Raw genomic sequence first — 16027 nt, forward strand, 5'->3', positions numbered from 1 at the left:
AGTTGGATACCTGAAATTAATTTTAAAGTCATTCTTAAAAGTAACAAGATGATTATTTTTGTTTCACTTGGATGTTAACAAAGAATTGACTTAAATATCCAGAGTATTACAAGTGATGATATAGTAACAGATGGTAGGGTTGGAGACAGCATAACTTTAAAACATTTTTTAAAAGTATTTCTTCTATAAGCTATGGACTGTTTTAGCTGAGTTCTTTTCCTTTTTCCTGAAGCCAAGGGATAGTATTCCTAATTTTAACTGATGTCTTTTGGGTTCCAAGATACTGACAGGAGCCGAGAAGACAGTCCAGAATTGAACCCACCCCCAGGCATAGAAGATAATAGACAGTGTGCATTATGTTTGACATATGGCGATGACAGTGCTAACGTAAGTATTTTGTAACACAGGGTGGTTGTCAGTAGGAATCCAAAATGAGCTGATGTTTCTTCATGTTTGACTTCATCATTGTGTGCCATTTGGATTTAATTACTGTTTGTCACCTAGTTTGTAGTACTTGAAGTTTTTTAAATACTTAATTCAAATTATGATCTGCTCTAACTTAAAAAGAATTGTGTGTGTGTGTGTGTGTGTGTGAGAGAGAGAGAGAGAGAGAGAGAGAGAGAGAAATGAGAAATGCAGGTTTCCTATTAAATGGCTTGGGTTTAAGGAATTGTAACAAAGTCATGGCAGGCTGCCTAGATTCCTTTCTGGGCCTTACTTTGTCCTTGTTGACCTTGAGCAAAGAACTGAACATCTCTGAGCTCCAGAATCTTCTTTAAAATTAGAATGGTCAGAATGCCTACCTCAGAGTGATTCTGAGAATTAAATTATGTAAAACTTTATTTAGTATCTGGCTCATGGTAAACTGACAGTTTGCAGGGAGAATCTTTCAATGCAAACTAAGAACTGGCTTTGAAATATGATTTTTAAAGTCAGTTTGTGTTTTTATAAACAAATTATTTTTTTATCCTTTATATTTATAAAATATATCTGTGGAAAAAATAATCTAGAAAGAAGAGCCAGACACCTGGAAACATGAATTGTGATTATTGCATATATCTCTAAGTTAACGGACTTGATTTCTGAAAGTTATCCTTTTTGTTTTTATAATTCTAGTAAGTTGACATTTCATTGAAAAAATATCCCAGAGGCTAGATAAATCTAAGTAGGAAACAAAATTCAGGTGTTAGTAAACCATTCTTTCTCTTTACGTGAGAATCTTTAATATTCCGTTTAACTTGTAAAAATATTTACTAATAATGAAACTTATCCTAGAACCTACTAACTCATGATCCAATCCAATATGCCTCTTCCTTTATCAGAAGGCATACCTATATAGAAATGGTGATTAATGAGAGATTGAAATAAATTATGTTACTCATTGCAGTCAAGTTGAAACTGGCTTATAGCTGACCTCCCAGGTTTTCAGAACTTGTAATTTGTAAGAGGAAAATCCTATCTTTCTCTTGCAGAGTAGGTTATTGATTTGAACTGCATGCTTTTGAGTTGGCAGTACAATTCCTTATCATTAGGCCACGGGGGTGGGGGGGGGGGGGTGAGCGAAAGAGACAGAGACAGAGTGAGTGTATAAAGCAAATGTAAGTGGGAACCTGAGTAGCTCTCTTTTGCTGCATCTAAGACTGTATAAAACTAAGACCTGGAATATTTCTTTCCAGTGTCACTTACACTTTACATGGAGTTCAGCTAAACTCAATCTTCAAAATTCATGATGCCCCATCTTAAAATTCTTTTTTCTTATAAGCTGCTTATTTTGAGGTTATCTTGATTAAAGTAAAGCTAAATACTGATGAAACCCTTCTTTGACGTTCCACTCTTTAGGAAAAAAATAAGCCAGTCTCTTTTTTTTGTAGGATGCTGGTCGTTTGCTGTACATTGGCCAAAATGAGTGGACACATGTAAATTGTGCTTTGTGGTCAGCGGAAGTGTTTGAAGATGATGATGGATCACTGAAGAATGTGCACATGGCTGTAATCAGGGGAAAACAGTTGGTAAGAGATTAGGGGTAAATTGCATGGAAGGTTTCCTCTCGGTTTCCAGATAATCTTTTTTTGTGACCAAACACTGTTTATTGATGTTTTTCATAATGCTTTTAGAAATACTGTTCTATTTTGTAGGCAGATTGCCATGCGAACTCTTTTAGGAAAGACAGAGAACAAAGTATAACTCATTGAGTAGTACATAATTGAAATGTGTGATAAATGTGTCTATTCATTAAAAGATTAAACCTAAATAATCTCAAAAGTCCCAGTTGAATCTGATCAAAGCAACTTAAATAAAAGTGTACGTGAAATCACAAATACAAAACCTTCGCCAAGGAGTAGTAGTCCACAGTGTGACTTTGACAAAATAAAAGTGATACCATACAATAAAAAACATGCAAATAAAAACCACAGTGAGATACCATCTTACTCTGGTAACAGTAAAAGTTTAACAGGACAGCAAGTAATAAATGTTGGAGAAGAAGTGATGAGATAGGAACTCTATTTATACACTATTGGTGGGATTATAAAATGGCACAACGATTCTGGAAGGCAGTTTGGCACTTCCTCAAAAAGTTGAACATAGAAATTCCATATGACCCAGCTATTCCACTAGTTGCAATATACCCTGAGAAAAGTGAGAACTGAGCCACAAACTGAGACTTGTACACCAGTGTTCATAGCAGCGTTATTCACCATCTCAAGAACATGGCAACAGCCCAGATGTCCAACCACAATCGAATGGATTGAGAAATTATGGTACATTCATACAATGGAATACTAATGCGGCATGCAGGAACAATTATTCTGTAAATTATTACCTAGCTTGGGAGGTACTGGAGAGCATTATGCCGAATGAACTGACTCGGTTCCACAAGGAAAATTTTGTATAAAACCATTATTGTAGAATGAGTATGAGGATCCAAAGCGGGGGAGGGTGGAAGCAGAGGAATGAGGATGTATCAGGGGGAGGGGGGTGGATTAATCATGGGGTTGTACAATTTGATGGTAAATTGGAAGAATCTGGTCTAGAAAACAGTGTATTCAAATTTTGTACATAAACTAGTATGATAAAAGATAAACTACCAAAAAAAGTGATGCCATATATGGCTAGCTGAAAGAAATCTTTTAGTCAAGTTTGAGTTATTACTGTTAAGGCTGTACTTAGAGCACCATTATGCTTTTAACCAGTGTCTGCACCCTTGTGGATCTTGTACATATCTCTTTAGGATATGTAATAGCTTTCTATGGAGATGATTTACTTATATCTTCAAAATTTCATCTTCATTAAATCAATACTTAATTTTAGAAAAAACTGTTTTGTTTTAGATTCTAAATCTAAATTTGATAGTTGGTAAAGTTCCATGAACAATGGAGGAGAGTGGGAGCTTCATTTTCTTGTAATTCAGATCATTACTAGTAAACAAAAGGAATTGGAAACCCAGAGAAGGGTGATTCTATAAAGGAAATGATAAATGGCTTCAAATGTCTGTCCCTTCTGGATTTTAGAGATGTGAGTCCTGCCAAAAGCCAGGGGCCACTGTGGGCTGCTGTCTCACATCCTGCACCAGCAACTATCACTTCATGTGTTCCCGAGCCAAGAACTGCGTCTTTCTAGATGATAAAAAAGTGTATTGCCAACGCCATCGAGATTTGATCAAAGGAGAGGTGAGAGAACAGTCGCTTTTTAAATTCCTTAGGAATTCAGAGTAAATAGGCTGAAAAAATAATAAGCTATAAACTCCTCCTTTCTATTAGATATTCTTTGAGTCATGTTCTCTTAGAAGAAAGATGTCTTGCTAGTAAAACAGGACTATAGTTTGATATTTGTTCTGTACAGAGAGTCGGTGTAAATGTATAAATGATAGCCTTTTAAGAGGTAGTCTGTTGTTTTATTTAAGGTTGTTCCTGAGAATGGATTTGAAGTTTTCAGAAGAGTTTTTGTGGACTTTGAAGGAATTAGCTTGAGAAGGAAGTTTCTCAATGGTTTGGAACCAGAAAATATCCACATGATGATTGGTATGACCTAGACTTTAGTCATTGGGGACAACTGTACCCATCATTGGGATACTGTATAGTTCTTAGTTATAAAATGAGACTTATTATCTTCTTTAATTAGTTATTCCTTCCTTGGCCAGGCTCAATGACGATTGACTGCTTGGGAATTCTGAATGATCTGTCTGACTGTGAAGATAAACTCTTTCCTATTGGATATCAGTGAGTAGTGCCATAAAGAAATGAGACACAGCTTCAGCAGACTGCAGATCCTTAAATGTAGAGAACTATGTTAGCTACTAAATTAGCTTTTTTGTTCTCTGATTCCATCAGCTGGTAGAATGGGGCTAAAGGATCGTCTCTTATCAGCTAAGTCTAAGTATAGGTGGAAAGTATTGTTGCCATAATTGCAGAATAATTTCCAAATAAGACTTACCTAGAAAACACAGAACTGTGTAAGATCAGTATCTTAAGATTCATCTAAATCCCAGTCTTCTGGACCGCATTCCGGACTATCATCATCGATCAAGCCCTTTGTCCCCAGTTTTACATGACGTAGTCCTCCTAAAACCCACTAGGGGCTTTTGCAGTATATGATGTGTTATGAGTTATACTGCTAACTGAAAGGTCAGCACTTCAAATTCACCAGCCTCTCCAGGGGGAGAAGCATAGGCAGTTTCTCCCATAAAGCTTTAGAACTCCAGAAACTCAGTGAAAGGCTGTTGTGAGTGAGGATTGACTTGATGGATGCGGATGGGGTTCAAAAGATAGAAAACCCCACAATAATAAAATTACCCAATAATCCTTCTTACATTAAGAATATTTTTGTAACTAAAGCATCTGTTTTTATAACGAAAGCATCTTTTTAGTTGACAGTGTAAACTTTTTTTCTATCTCTTCTTCTTTGGAGTCTAATTTTCCTGTACATAATCCAGTTGATTCTGTAAACAGTCTGTCCTTTTTATTCGGCCAATGCCTTTGCAAACTGGCTTCTTTCAGTACCTGGCAGGTTTGAAGCAGTTATAGTCCCCTAGTCTTACGGGGCTTATCTTGCAAGAAAATATCACAGGCTTGGCCTTGGTTTTCTTTTCTGCCTGGTTTGTACTCATTGTGGCCAGTAGTATCCTCCCAAAGACCAGCAAGTGTTTTTTATAGTTGTTCATATTTTCTTTTCTGTGGGTTTTAGGATATTTTGCTATTTTGGGCCCCACCTTATAATTTATTTTTTTTTTAACCCAACTATTTTTCTAGTGGCAAGAAGCTACACTGCAATCCCAGAGGTACGTGGTCCAAATCCACCAGATGCTGTGCTGGAAAAGGAGGGGCAGTCTCCTCCTGTACCAGTCAGATCCGATTTGACGGTACACACACACAAAAAATAATAAAATTTTTTTAAAACCCATACAACTATTTTGTGCTCTTTGTAAAAGCTAGGTAAAGCCAAGGACTTTAGAAAACGTGGAGGGAATCTGCAATAAGAAGCTATGAACTAAAGCTGAATTCTGTAACTCAAGGAAAATAAAGAATGTAGAATGGAAAAGAAGCTGGTGAATGTTCGTTTCTGTATTCTCACTTGCTATGATTTTTCCCAAATCTGTTTACCAGGTGTTCCAGGGTATACTGGAGTACCACAGATGCTCGCAAGCGCTGTGTCTACACATGCAAGATAGTGGAATGCCGCCCTCCGGTTGTAGAGCCTGATATCAACAGCACTGTTGAACATGATGAAAATAGGACTATCGCTCATAGTCCGACATCTTTTACGGGTTGGTTTATGGTTGTATTATAGTTTGAGAGATCATTTATTTGAGAGGAATATTATATATACCGTGGACAGCTAAAAGAACAGATCTATATTAGAGGAAGTACAACCAGGATGTTCTTAGAAATGAGGATGGTGAAACTGTCTCACTTACTTTGGGCTTGTTATCAGGAGATGCCATTCCTTGGAAGAAGACATTATGCTTGGAAAAGTATAGGGTCAGTGGAAGGGATAAAATCCTCAATGAGAGGGGTGGACACAGTGGCTGAAGCTTGGGCATGGCAGAGATTGTGAAGCTGGCTCCAAATAGGGCAAGGTTTCCATCTGTTCATTTAATCTGTTTGGGTGGCTGTGAGTCCTAATCAGCTCAGCAGCACTTAACAGCATTTATCTCTAGTTTGAAATTTGCCTACTAGATGCCTGCATTATCCATTATTTTTATTGTGATAAAATACATAATTAAATTAAAATTTTACCATTTTAACCAAAATTTGGAAAGCACTTCAGTTATATATAACATCTTTTCCAAGCATCACCACTATCAATTTCCAGAAAGTGTTTCCCTATTAACACGTGGTAATTTTCTTCTTTTTAGAAAGTGCTTGCTTTAGTGGTATTCTTTGTTACTCAAGGTAGCTCTTTCCAAATTATCTGTCATCATCATCCATGTGTACTTTCAGTACCCTTTAAGCAGAGGTTCCCTGTTTCCCTTAATTGAACTTCTTTTAATAAATGTTTTTCTTTCCTGCTACAGATATTTCATCTAAAGAAAATCAAAACACAGCTGAAATTGTAAGTCCTCCATCACCAGACCGACCTCCTCATTCTCAGACCTCCAGCTCCTGTTTTTATCATGTCATCTCGAAGGTCCCTAGGATTCGAACACCTAGTTACTCTCCAACGCAGAGATCCCCTGGCTGTCGGCCACTGCCCTCTGCAGGTAAAGGACTTCATTGACCTATTTGATTCCAAGATAGGCCCCCAAATTAGTTTCTATTCTTTCAGGCAACTTTTATCGTGATGACCTTTGTTCATTGAAACCAGTGCCTGCTGCACACTTGTATGTAATAGACTTCATTATTTTTTTCTCTTGTTTAGGAAGTCCTACCCCGACCACTCATGAAATAGTCACAGTAGGTGATCCTTTACTCTCCTCGGGACTTCGAAGCATCGGTTCCAGGCGTCATAGTACTTCTTCCTTGTCACCTCAGCGCTCCAAACTTCGGATAATGTCTCCAATGAGAACTGGAAGTACTTACTCCAGGAACAGTGTTTCCTCTGTCTCTACCACTGGGACTGCATCAGATCTTGAGACAAGTGCCAAATCAGGCGATCATGTCTTAGGGTCACTGAATTCAAGTACTAATTTAGGGCAAAATATCCCCATCTCTTCACAAAGGACAGTGGTTACTACTGGCACGAAAACCAGCCACTTGGATGGATCTTCATCCTCTGAAGTAAAGCATGCCAGTGTTTCAGACTTGGGGTCTAAGAGCTCCTCTTTAAAAGGAGATAAGACCAAAATGCTAAGTTGTAAGAATTCAGAAGGATCGGTACATAACGTGGCTTATCCAGGAATTCCTAAACTGGCCCCACAGGTTCATAATTCAGCATCTGGAGAATTAAATGTTGGTAAAATTGGAACTTTTTCTGAACCCTCTTCAGTGCCATATTCTAAAGATTCCCTCTCCTTTCCATCACTCCATTTGAGAGGGCAGAGGGCTGATAGAGACCAACACATAGATCCTACCCAGTCAACAAACCCCTCTCCAGGTGAAGATGCTGAAATCAAAACCTTGAAGCTATCTGGAGTGAGCAGTAGATCATCTATTATCAGTGAACACGTGGGCTCTAGTTCCAGAGACAGGAGACAGAAAGGGAAAAAATCTTGTAAAGAACCTTTCAAAGAAAAGCATTCCACAAAATCCTTTTTGGAACCTGGTCAGGTGACAGCTGGTGAGGATGGAAACCTAAAGCCAGAGTTTGCTGGTGAGGTTTTAACTCCTGAACTAATGGGACAACGACCGTGTAATAATATTTCTTCTGATAAAATTGGGGATAAAGTATTTTCTATTCCAGGGGTCCCCAAAGTGTCATCCATGCAAGTAGAAGGATCTGCGAAGGAATTGCAGACACCCAGGAAACGTACTGTCAAAGTAACACTGACACCTCTAAAAATGGAAAGTGAAAGTCAGTCCAAAAATACTTTGAAAGAAAGTAGCCCTGGTTCCCCTGTGCAAGGAGAGTCAACATCTCCACCAGAACCGGTTTCAACCTCAGAAAGCCCAGGAGATGGTCCTGTGGTCCAGCCAAGCTCCAATGATACCTCATCCCAAGATTCTCAGAGCAACAACTATCAGAATCTTCCAGTACAGGACAGAAACCTAATGCTTCCAGATGGTCCCAAACCTCAGGAGGATGGCTCTTTTAAGAGGAGATATCCTCGTCGCAGTGCCCGGGCACGTTCTAACATGTTCTTCGGTCTCACTCCCCTCTATGGAGTAAGATCTTACGGTGAAGAAGACATTCCGTTCTATAGCAGCTCAACTGGGAAGAAACGAGGCAAGAGATCAGCTGAAGGACAAGTGGATGGGGCCGATGACCTTAGTACATCAGATGAAGATGACTTATACTATTACAATTTCACTAGAACAGTGATTTCCTCGAGTGGAGAGGAACGACTGGCATCTCATAATTTATTTCGGGAGGAGGAACAGTGTGATCTTCCAAAAATCTCACAGTTGGATGGTGTTGATGATGGAACAGAGAGTGATACTAGTGTGACAGCCACGACACGGAAAAGTACCCAGATTCCAAAAAGAAATGGTAAAGAGAATGGAACCGAAAACTTAAAGATTGATCGACCTGAGGATGCTAGTGAAAAAGAACATGTCATCAAGAGTTCTACTGGCCATAAAAACGAGCCAAAGATGGATAATTGTCACTCTGTCAGCAGGGTTAAGGCACAGGGACAGGATTCTTTGGAAGCTCAACTCAGCTCATTGGAGTCAAGCCGCAGAGTCCACACAAGCACCCCCTCAGACAAAAATTTACTGGACACTTATAATACTGAGCTCCTAAAGTCGGATTCTGACAACAATAACAGTGATGACTGTGGGAACATCCTGCCTTCAGACATTATGGACTTTGTTCTTAAGAACACTCCATCCATGCAGGCACTGGGTGAGAGCCCAGAGTCGTCTTCATCAGAACTCTTGAATCTTGGTGAAGGTCTGGGTCTTGACAGTAATCGCGGGAAAGACATGGGTCTTTTTGAAGTGTTTTCTCAGCAATTACCAACAACAGAACCTGTGGACAGTAGTGTCTCTTCCTCCATCTCAGCTGAGGAGCAGTTTGAGTTGCCACTCGAGCTGCCGTCTGATCTCTCTGTTTTGACCACCCGGAGTCCCACTGTCCCCAGCCAGAACCCCAGTAGATTAGCTGTAATCTCAGACTCAGGGGAGAAGAGAGTAACCATCTCTGAAAAATCCGTGGCCTCCTCTGAAGGTGACCCAGCACTGTTAAGCCCAGGAGTAGACCCAGCCCCTGAAGGCCACATGACTCCTGATCATTTTATCCAGGGACACATAGACGCAGACCACATTGCCAGCCCTCCTTGTTCTGTGGAACAAGGTCATGGCAACAATCAGGATTTAACTAGAAACAGTAGCACGCCTGGCCTTCAGGTACCTGTGTCCCCTACTGTTCCTCTCCAGAACCAGAAATATGTACCCAGTTCTACTGACAGTCCTGGCCCTTCTCAGATTTCAAATGCAGCTGTCCAGACCACTCCACCCCACCTAAAACCAGCCACTGAAAAGCTCATTGTTGTTAACCAGAACATGCAGCCACTTTATGTTCTCCAAACTCTTCCAAATGGAGTGACCCAAAAAATCCAATTGACTTCTTCTGTTAGTTCTTCACCCAGTGTAATGGAGACAAATACATCAGTATTGGGGCCTATGGGAAGTGGTCTCACCCTAACCACAGGACTAAATCCAAGCCTGCAAACTTCTCAATCTTTGTTCCCTCCTGCTAGCAAAGGATTGCTCCCCATGCCACATCACCAGCACTTACATTCCTTCCCCGCACCTACTCAAAGTAGTTTCCAACCCAATATCAGCAGTCCTCCTTCAGGTCTACTTATTGGGGTTCAGCCTCCTCCAGATCCCCAACTTTTGGTTTCAGAAGCCAGCCAGAGGACAGACCTCGGTACCACAGTAGCCACTCCATCCTCTGGAATCAAGAAGAGGCCCATATCTCGCCTACAGACCCGAAAGAATAAAAAACTTGCTCCCTCTAGTACCCCTTCAAACATTGCCCCTTCTGATGTGGTTTCTAATATGACACTGATTAACTTTACACCCTCTCAGCTTTCAAACCATCCCAATCTGTTAGATTTAGGGTCACTTAATACATCATCTCACCGAACTGTCCCGAACATCATCAAAAGGTCTAAATCTGGCATCATGTATTTTGAACAGGCACCTCTGTTACCACCGACTGTGGGAGGAACTGCTGCTACAGCAGCGGCCACCTCCACCATAAGCCAAGATACTGGCCATCTCACATCAGGGCCTGTGTCTGGCTTGGCGTCAGGTTCCTCCGTTTTGAATGTTGTGTCCATGCAAACTACAACAGCCCCTACCAGTACTGCGTCAGTTCCAGGACACGTCACATTAACCAACCCAAGACTGCTTGGCAATCCAGATATCGGTTCAATAAGCAATCTTTTAATCAAAGCTAGCCAGCAGAGCTTGGGGATTCAGGACCAGTCTGTGGCTTTACCACAAAGTTCAGGAATATTTCCACAACTGGGGACATCACAGACTCCTGCTACTGCTTCAATGACAGCAGCATCGAGCATCTGTGTGCTCCCCTCAACTCAGACTGCGGGCATGGCTGATGCTTCAACTTCCGGGGAAACCGAAGAACACTATCAGCTTCAGCATGTGAACCAGCTCCTTGCCAGCAAAACTGGGATTCTCTCTTCCCAACATGATCTTGATTCTGCTTCAGGGACCCAGGTATCCAGTCTTACCCAGACTGTAGATGCTCCTAATAGCATGGGGCTAGAACAGAACAAGGCTTTACCCTCCTCTATGCAAGCCGGCTCAGCCTCTCCTGGAGGTTCTCCATCCTCGGGACAGCAATCAGCAAGCCCCTCAGTGCCAGGTCCCACTAAACCCAAACCAAAAATCAAACGGATTCAGTTGCCTTTGGACAAAGGGAATGGCAAGAAGCACAAAGTTTCCCATTCGCGGACCAGTTCATCTGAAGCACACATTCCAGACCAGGAAGCCAACACGGCACCCCCAACCTCAGTTACAGGGTAAGAGATCCAAACGTCCCACTGCTGCAGCTGGGGGATTCTGTGCTCTTGGTTACAAATGCAGGTGGGGCATTCTTCTGTCCAGATTACATTACTTGGGACAGTTCTGGGATTTGAGGGTTTTTGGTTTGTTTTTGGTTTTTTTTTGTCTCCTAGATTTATAGGGAAAAATTTAGTTCGTCATATTTCTCTCTTGGATAGAATAATCTATGCTCTTTGATTTGAAACCGTATTGCTGTTTGTTCCTCCTTTCTGCAGAGGTTTAGGTTAGGACCATCGATATTTCTGTCTGAAGGGCAAAGCCACATATTATATATAGGTCCTCATGGAGTTCTTTTATAAAAATGTCATTATTGTTTGAGATTTTTGCATGCATAAAGTACATGGTGAGCATTCACATATGTATGTACATGTAGCCACCCCTCTGCTCCTGATATAAAGGTCCCTCACACCTCAGAAGGCACCAGTGTCCTGTCACTCCTGTACACTGTCCCACCACTGGTTAGTTTTGCCAGCTCAAACATTGTTTCAGATCTTGGAAGAGTCTTATCTTTGGACTGACCTTCATAAATCATTCAATATTTGCTTAATGGGGGGTTTTCCTTGTAAAGACATAAATACATAAAAAAAGACATAAATACTTCTGTTCCAGGATTTCAGGCACCGAGGCTGAACCACAGGATATGGCTAACGTGGAACAGTCATCACAAAAGGAATGTGAGGAACCTGCACGGTACGCATAAGACTTTCTAACACTCGTAATTCTTCCACATTTGAAAGAGTTCTTCATATTTGTTTAGTTGGCAGTTTTTTGTTGTTTTGGATTTTTTATTTTTTTAAGTAAAAGTACTCATGCTTGTAGGAAAAATTATAGAATTACATGAAAGACTAGATAAATGGTTCCCTATTTGGTCTGCCCACCCTATTCCTTAGAAGTCGCCATTGTTAATAATTTTTATCCATGTAGAAACTTATATGCATATGTATGTTACATATATGAGCATGCCTTATTTTTTTTTACATGAAAGGAATAATTTGTTCTGAGTTGGTTTTTCCCCCTTATTGTGTAAATCTTTCTCTTAATAGTAACTATAGATTCATTTTAGCATTTTATTTCTTGTGGGTTTTTTTTAATGGCTGCCTCTGGTTCTCTCGTGTGAATTTACAATAATAGTGCTAGCTAGTCCCCTATTGAAATAGGGACTGTTTCCTGCCTTTATTTAAATTTTAAAAGTGAAAACTAGTCATTTTCTGGCTCATGCAGCTTACCATTTTAGATAAACCAGCTAATTTATTTAAGCAACTCCAAAACTGTTTCTGGAAAGTTCCTCTCTACTCCTCCAGTACTGAGGATATAAGGAGAATTTCAGGGTTATAGTTGCTACCTTCAAAAGTAAAAACATAATGTTACTTATTTGGGAAAGAATCTTAGACAACCATGCTATGTGCTATATGGTAGTGGGTTCTACAGAACACACCACCGACTCATTTTGTAGGAATCTGACAGCTGCTCTTGCCAGTCACATGTGATTGTCTTTCCATTTAGGCAAGGAGCTGTTGTTCCAGAGATTCCAGCAACACAGAATCCACCAAGTGAGCAAGAGAGTGCAGGTATGTGGACAAGTCACAGCTTAGAATCAGGATGCCAAAGCCACAAAGCCAGTAAAATCATCCACGTTACCTCCTGATTGTCTAGAAGATATTTTTCTAAAAATAATTTAAGCTCCAAAATGAATAAATTTGCCAAGGTTGTAAGCCTGTCTCTCCTGGTCCAGTGCCCTTCTGAAGCATTTGTCACCTAAATGACACAGAGCTCAAACCTTAAGATGCTCTCAATGGCTTTACCCATTCTAACAGCAATGAGATTTCAGTAGCTAGTTATGACCTGACTTCATCCATTAGTTGTCCCTGTTAGAAAATCCACAAGTTATATTTTACCATACCAAATACATCTGTATAGCATTTGTTGTTATATGCTGATGAATTTGATCAGCAAACAACTGATCCATTAATCATTAGAGAGCTGTAAATGTAGGACTTAGCCCATGGATTCCATGTAGAGAGCTTTTAAAAAACTGAACCAGAAAGGGAAAATGAATGGACATGGGATTTTAGCTAGTGATTCTTTCTACTGATTGGCGGATTGCTTAAGAATCGATGCGTCTCCTAGAAGGAGGCGCTGAGGACTGATGATGGTGCAAACTCTGGGGCTAGGCTGGTTGAAATCCCAGTTTTACTACTTCTCAGCTGTAAGTAACCTTGGTCTAGTTACTTAACCTCTCTTTACCTCAGTTTTTGCAGGTTAAATGGAGATATCTACTTCATTGAATTTTGAGATTTAAATGAGTATATGTATATAAATTTAAATGAGTTTCTATTTATATGTATGATGTTCCTTAAAACATAGCCTCATATGTAGTATTTTCATAAATTCTCTCATTGCTGTCAAGTCAGAACTGACTCATAGCTGACCCTCCAACAGGTTTTCAGAGGCAGTAAATTACACAGAAGTAGATTGGTCATCTTACTCCCAGAGAGCACCTGGTAGATTTGAACTGCTTACCTTTGAGTTGGCAGCATAACTCCTTGCCCACTTAGCCACCAGAGTTTCCTGGACCACCAGAGTTCTTTTCAAAAGTAATAACAGTTGTTTTATTTTGGGGTTTTTTGATGTTTGAGTTTTATTTATTAAAAAAAAAACTATGACATCACCAGAGACAAGAGCATCGGGATGTTGATGGTGATGGGTACAACTCTGGAACTGCTTTCCCATTCAACAATTTGTGTTCTGTGTGAGTGTTGGGAATCCCCACAAGAGCACCATTTCTATGATGTGTATCTACTTGCCTTTAAGCATTATTCTTGGGGCAAATGCTGCCCTTTTTAGTGGTAAATGGTTGATTGTCTCAAGGAGTGGGGCTGGTCAGCCTAGAGACCTATCTACCTGTCTTTGAGCTTTACTGGGTCACAAACACTTGGATCTATCTGACCTGCCTTTCTGTGAGGTTTTAGGATTTTTTTGTGTTTTTTTAATTCCCCCCCCCCCTACTGCTTGGAATACACCCTGAGAGAATTTCAATTTTATTGAAAGGGGAAAAAAAACAAACAAACCACTATTACATTATACCAGCAATAGAAATTCTACCAGAAACTATGTGGCTTCATAAAAACAAACCAAAAAAAAGCCCACCCAGGTTTAGTCTAGTTAATAACAGCACAAATTCTTATGTTCTTGGTTGCAAGCCAGAAAATTGGCAGATTGAATCCACCACACACCCAGTGGCCTCCTGATTTACCTCCCTAATCTTTATTGTCGCTGTTATTAGTTGCCAAGTCAAGTATGACTCATAGCGACCCTATGAACAAAAGATCTGCCCCCTGTTCTATCCTGTGCCATCCTCACACTTCCTGACACACAAGAGCCCAGTGCAGCAGTCACTGTGTCAACCCACCTGGTTGAGGGTTTCCCTAACCATTACAACCAAGAAAACCGTATAGGACACTGATTCTTGCCAAGTCTATGGGACATTAACATTACTAATCCAAAAAAAAGGCTGCATATCTCCAGAGGTTTGGAACCAGCTCTATAGGAGAAAGAGAAATAGTCTCCTCCCATTGTGGTTTACAGCCTCAGAAACCTGAGGAGCTTATTATGAGTCAGGACCAACTTGATGGCAGTGAATTGAGTTGAACAACAGTAACAGTTAGGTTCTAGGGCAAGCTGCTCCATTCCCTTTGAGCCTCAGCTTTGTTGTTTATAAAATGAGAATGTTGTTGTGTACTGTAGAGTTGGAACCAACCCATAGCTGACCATCTGGAGGTTTTCAGAGGCATGGAGATTGCCCATACTTCTACAAAGCTCCTGGGAGCCTTGAACCACATGCCTTTGGGATTGCAGTGCAGCTTCCAGCCACTAGGCCACAGAAGTGAGACCAGTTATGTTGTCTTATCTGTAGAGTTCTGGTGGCCCAGTGGGTAAGGCTTTTGACTGCCAACCCAAAGGTAGCTAGTTCGAATTCACTAGCTGCTCTGTAGGGGGGAAAATGGGCAGTCTCATCTTATGCAATTTATAGCCTCTGAAAACCCTCTGGACGGTCAGCTATGACTCACTGGTGCATAACAACATGTTGTCTGTAAGGTACTTTGTACACAGTTAGTGTCCAATAAACGTTTGATATTACAACTACTTTGGTCCTTATCTTTTTCTCCCTGTAGAACCTAAAGCAGTAGAGGAAGAAGAAAGTCATTTCAGCTCCCCACTGATGCTTTGGCTTCAGCAAGAACAAAAACGGAAGGAGAGCATTGCCGAGAAAAAGCCAAAGAAAGGGCTTGTGTTTGAAATTTCAAGTGATGATGGCTTTCAGATCTGTGCAGAAAGTATTGAAGGTGAGTGGATTCAGTCAGGCTGATCCTTCAGTACAGGCCCTGCTTCAGCGAGAGCTACATTTTACAAACGACGTCTGTAAGAAGGTTTATGGCAGATGCTATAGAACATATTTTCAGAGCCATTATTAATTTTCCTTTATCCTTGAGACGTTAATCTCCTGGGAAAATCATCCATAATTACATGAAAAGTTAATGATACTGGTAACATTTTTTTTTTCAATTCCACACACCTTCACATAGTGTATTGAGGGTTCTAATTATCTCTCTAATCTTGGAGCACTTCTTTGTACACTTTAAATGCCATTTTCTCACCCTTCCCTCTTTACATATGCTGTTCCTTGTGCCTGAATGCTTTATCTTCTCTAGCTTGCAGCAGATAAACATTCACACTTTTTTGCTCTTTTAAACTAATGCACCTCATCATAGCTTAAAAAATTATTATAAATGCTTATTTTTGTCTCACTCAACAAGCATATTCTCCAACCAGTAAGTTTTAGGGGAGTATAGAGAAAAGAAGGATTGTCTTGGGTGATAGACAGAAAAACAGGGAGG

General features: G+C 40.3%; 1 protein-coding gene across 1 annotated transcript in view; it reads left to right on the forward strand.

The window, feature by feature from the left end:
• The window catches only part of KMT2A (lysine (K)-specific methyltransferase 2A), an 89656-nt gene that overhangs the window by 56702 nt on the left and 16927 nt on the right, over positions 1-16027 (forward strand). Inside the window, exons 21-31 of the mRNA XM_006890887.1 lie at positions 281-387; positions 1872-2009; positions 3510-3668; positions 3902-4019; positions 4139-4217; positions 5601-5761; positions 6512-6697; positions 6856-11089; positions 11742-11822; positions 12636-12700; positions 15305-15475. Coding sequence (XP_006890949.1) covers positions 281-387; positions 1872-2009; positions 3510-3668; positions 3902-4019; positions 4139-4217; positions 5601-5761; positions 6512-6697; positions 6856-11089; positions 11742-11822; positions 12636-12700; positions 15305-15475 — 5499 coding nt within the window. The remainder of the gene's footprint in view (positions 1-280; positions 388-1871; positions 2010-3509; positions 3669-3901; positions 4020-4138; positions 4218-5600; positions 5762-6511; positions 6698-6855; positions 11090-11741; positions 11823-12635; positions 12701-15304; positions 15476-16027) is intronic.

This window comes from Elephantulus edwardii, unplaced genomic scaffold (genome assembly GCF_000299155.1).
Source record: "Elephantulus edwardii isolate Elephantulus edwardi_28Jun2011 unplaced genomic scaffold, EleEdw1.0 scaffold00093, whole genome shotgun sequence".
Taxonomy (NCBI): Eukaryota; Metazoa; Chordata; class Mammalia; order Macroscelidea; family Macroscelididae; genus Elephantulus; species Elephantulus edwardii.